Source organism: Triticum dicoccoides, chromosome 5A (assembly GCF_002162155.2).
Source record: "Triticum dicoccoides isolate Atlit2015 ecotype Zavitan chromosome 5A, WEW_v2.0, whole genome shotgun sequence".
NCBI classification, from domain to species: Eukaryota; Viridiplantae; Streptophyta; class Magnoliopsida; order Poales; family Poaceae; genus Triticum; species Triticum dicoccoides.
The window spans coordinates 491,128,179-491,132,530 of record NC_041388.1 but is presented as its reverse complement, the minus strand read 5'-3'; the positions used below and the strand labels follow the sequence as shown (position 1 = coordinate 491,132,530).

The window sequence follows — 4,352 nt, the reverse complement described above, 5'->3', positions numbered from 1 at the left end:
GACGTACAATCGCAATAACACTCCAACGAAAGGGAATCTGAATGTGGACCCCATGGCTGAAAAATGGCGCAGCAAAGCGCGCGTATCCCACTAGTACTCCTACATCCCTATGCGCGAGACAGGAAAACATTACAGTGAACGGCAAGACTTTTTTCTCTTAATTGTGCCACAAAAATGGTTTATTGACAATTAAATTTTGAAGTAGTAACAGAAGAGTAACCAGCTCATGAAGGCGGCATATAAGCATCGTGTTAACTTCCCAGTAAACGGTAAACCATGCACCCCTGCTTTACACTTATAACCCCACATGATAGAGTAATTATTACCACCGATCTGAGCTTGTGCGGTCACTATGGAGTATGGAGTGGACACAAGCCAAGAAGAAACTACCTCTCGCCGGCGACTAGACCGCCGGAGCTAGCTGTGATAAACTAGACCTCTACGTGGCAGCCAGTGGTTTTCTGGAACTTGAACCCGCTTGCTCCTGGTGCGCGGTTTCCACTGACGGTGTCGAGCAAGGCCTGGCAGGTGAGAGTTAATTACACGATAGTACCATAATTGGGACCGTGGTGGTGAATTGGTACCAGTTTTGAAAAAAATTACGTGTCAGTACCATGTTTGGACCGAACCGTTGCAAATCGGGCTAAACTTTGTATTTGTACGTATTGACGCTGGAACTGACCGCCCGGGCCCGCGCGTCAGATGCTCGATAGAGTGAATCCATGAAAACAAAACCACCCAGTCCCCGAATCCGACCACCGCGCCGCCTCCGCCCCGGGATCCGATCTCGTTGCCGCCTGCCGCCACCACGCAATGGCCGTACCGCCGTTTCTCGGACACGGCCGCGCCGCCTACCTCTGGTGCGCTGCCGTGCCTCGCCTGCCACCCAGGCTGCCCTGGCCTCGCCTAGCTCCTCCTCCTGCCACCCTGACGATCTGGGTCGCAGACGACGAAGCCTGCGCGTGCGCCTCGGCGAGCACCTCGTCGTCCGCAGCGGCGCCGTTTTGACGACGACGACTCCCAGCCGCTCCTGGGTTCCTCGCGGCGACCAGGGCTGCGGACGGCGAGGGCGGCGCGTTCGCGAGCACCTGGTCGCGGGCCAGAGCCTCCCCCTCGTCCTCGTCTCGACGAAGAGCCCTCGCGGCCGCTCCTGGATCGTTGACGCCGACACCGGTCGCCGGCGGTGAGCCCGGCGCGTCCGCGAGCACCACGCCGCGAGCGAGCGCCTCGTCCATGTCGTCGGTCGGACGACGCCCCCTCGCGGCCCCTCGCCTGCTGCCTCCCTTCGACGGGGCGGAGCCAGCGTTGCTCATGGTGGGAGGGAGGAGGGAGGACGTACGGGAGCGGGGAAGGGGAAGAAGCCGCGGCCCGCTTCGGAATGCCGGAGGGGGAGAGGTTGGGCCCGTCGACGCGGAGGCGCGGCGCGGGGAGGACGTCGGTTTCGGGCGGCGCGGCGCCGATGGGGAGGGCGAATTCGAGGCGGTGGTCGGATTCGGGGACGGGGGTGGCGCAGCGGCCAGATCCAGGGGCGGTGGCGGCGCAGCTGCCGGATCCCGGGGAGAGAGCGGCGCGGTGACCGGATTTGGGACCGGTGGCGGCGTGGCGGTTGGTTCGGGGCAGGTGCGGGACTGGGTGGGTTTTTTTTTTCATGGATTCACTCTATCGAGCATCTGACGCGCGGGCCCGGGTGGTCAGTTCCAGCGTCAATACGTACAAATACAAAGTTTAGCCCGATTTGCAACGGTTCGGTCCAAACATGGTACTGACACGTAAAATTTTTCAAAACTGATATCAATTCGCCACCACGGCCCCAATTGTGGTACTATCGTGTAATTAACTCGGCAGGTGACGAAGAGGTGGTAGTGGCCAGAGATCCAGCTGCCGACCTTACACCTGACGCGGCCGTCGATCTTGACATGGAGCACGAGGTGGCCGGCCTGGCAGTCCTGGGAGATGGCGCTGGCGAGGTACGGCGCGAAGGGCACGTTGGGCCCGTCGAGCACTGGTGACCATACGTCGACGTCGCCGTGGCCCTGGTAGACCACCGGGAGCGAGGCGGCGACGGTGATCTGCTGGTCCTTGTAGGAGGCGTAGACGTCGAGGCGGTCGTAGTAGACACCGACGCGGTCGTTGGGGTTGCGGGAGGCTACGGTGATCTGGAGGGAGGTGGAGAGGAGGCCCGAGGAGTTGGAGAGGTCGAGCTGCCGGAGGGAGGCGTCCTGGAGGAAAAAGCCCGGGTGGGTGGGGCGGAGCACCAGGTAGACGATGAGGGCGATGACGGCGACGATGAAGGCCAGGCCCAGGAGCACTTTCAGGAGGCGCCGGCAGCCGTTCCGGAAGTGGTCGTGGTGGTGGTTGCCGCAGTCCTTGCCCATGGCTAGCTGTCTGCTTTGATCAGTTGGTTCGCGTTTGTGTCTCCGATGAGCTCTTATTCTCTGTAGTGAGAGGAGGATGGAAAGGTGTGGTGCTGGGGCAGAGTAAGCTGGGCTTACGGCCGGGTCACACCATTAATAGTCTCTCTCCTCTGAGTCCCACGGTCATGGTGGGGGCTGCTCAGCGACGTGCCTACTAATTGTCGTTAGACGACCATAACGTAAACCTGCTTCTTTTTTTAACTTTGCTTCTTGAACCTCTTTGGAGCTTAGCACAGTGTACGCAGGCAGGACGGATTAGAAAGCAGAGTTGGCACGTAGTGGGTTGATGGATGGGTTATAAAATGGTTGCGTTGGAGAAGAGAATAGAAGCGTGCAAAGGACAGAGAAGACGGTGCAGAATCTTTGGCACGTAACGGGGACTCGATTCGTTGGACTCGACCTGCCTGCCACCGCCAGATGTGTACTTGCGCAACTGCGCATGTGTTTGTCTGTCTGGTCTAGGCAAGTAGGAGTGGTAGAAGGTCCCAATCATGTCGCCGATTCCGACGTAACGGAACGGCGATTTCTTTACTGTCTTTATTTTCGGGTTTGATATGTGTCTTGATCGCAGCAGGTGGTCAATGAGTCCAAGCTGCTCTTCGTTGACTGGTCAAGGTGCCTGGTAACGGTGAGTAATAATAAACAGATAAAAGGGAGATAGGAGTACTCGAGTCGGGAGGATCTCCTAGGCAGAAACAAGAATCATAAACGTTCTCGCCAAATCAACAAAAATTAGGTAGGCTCTCTGGTTGAGATGGTTAGGTGGACAGTGCTATTCCTAACCCATCAGGGTTTAAATCCTGGTGCTCGCATTTATTCTAAATTTATTTCAGGAATTCCGATGATATGCTTTCAGTGGAAGGAGACGTTTCCGTCGACTACGAGGCGTCTACGGTGACTTCGTAAAATCTCAAGATGATATGCCGGCTCAGTCTCTCGAAGGTGCTCATAGAGGTAGGGTGCGCGTGTGTGCATTCATAGGGGTGAGTGTATACGCGTTTATATGAGCGCTTGCATCTGTACTGTGTTAAAAAATATATAGGCTCAAAACAGGTTTCCACGCGCGTTTGTTAACGTGCATGTACGCCACATCCACGGGGGTAAAAACGTGCGGAACCAAGAAACTTCGTGCGCGCCGACCACCCAGGGCTACACATACTCGGCGAGCGCATGTAGGGGCAACGCGGAGGTAATGCTAAACAAAGGCGCAATTTCTCGCGCCGAAGATCTTTAGGCAAAATGTCAGCACACAAAAACACATTCCTTGTTGTTCTTGCTACAAGGAATTGTTGTTCACAGCAACTTGTAACCTCTTGTACTTGATTTTCGTGTTTTATAAAAAATATGATACATCTAGGCGTACTTTCAAAAAAAAATACATTTCTTGACGTCTGGAGTGATGCACCGTATCTCGTGTGCAAGAAGACCCAGCTGGAAGCGCGCTATACAGAACATCCCATGAGCGTTTTTGTCGATCCGAGGCCCCGCTTGCCTCAAAGGGACCTGTCAGGGCTGGCAGGGCTATGCGTTACTTTTTTTGACCCAAAAATCATAGAACCGTTGTCCTAGGTATATTTTCATTAATAAAAAGTAAAATAATGTACAGGTCGATTCGCCCGTCTTTAGAGCCTCATGGATACGCAGCCCTCCGGCATGAAGAACTTACAAAAAAATGAGAAGCATGATACAAGGGTAAGAGATAAAATAGATGAAAGAAAATGTAATTGATAGATTGATTCGATTGGTATTGTTTAATCAGCTGTCACCTCTTGTATATATGTGAGGTGGTCGGGCTTCCCGTATAAATAAAGGACCCATTTAGACTTTTCTTACAAGAAAAGTACATTAATTCACGTCATAAAACGTACGTTTTTCCTAAGCAAGACTCTTGCATGGATTCGCAGCACCCTTGAAAGGATCGATATGGTTGACTAGAGG

At 54.4% G+C, this 4,352-nt stretch overlaps 1 protein-coding gene across 1 annotated transcript; it reads right to left on the bottom strand.

Annotated features, from left to right (window-relative positions):
• Positions 1-427: 427 nt before the first annotated feature.
• Positions 428-2,466, bottom strand: LOC119297659 (NDR1/HIN1-like protein 1). Its single transcript, XM_037575363.1, has 2 exons — positions 1,839-2,466; positions 428-521 (listed from the first exon to the last, which is right to left on the bottom strand). Exons 1-2 carry the CDS (start codon positions 2,373-2,375, stop codon positions 432-434), a joined length of 627 nt encoding a protein of 208 aa, XP_037431260.1. The 5' UTR covers positions 2,376-2,466; the 3' UTR covers positions 428-431.
• Between the last annotated feature and the right edge of the window lie 1,886 nt (positions 2,467-4,352).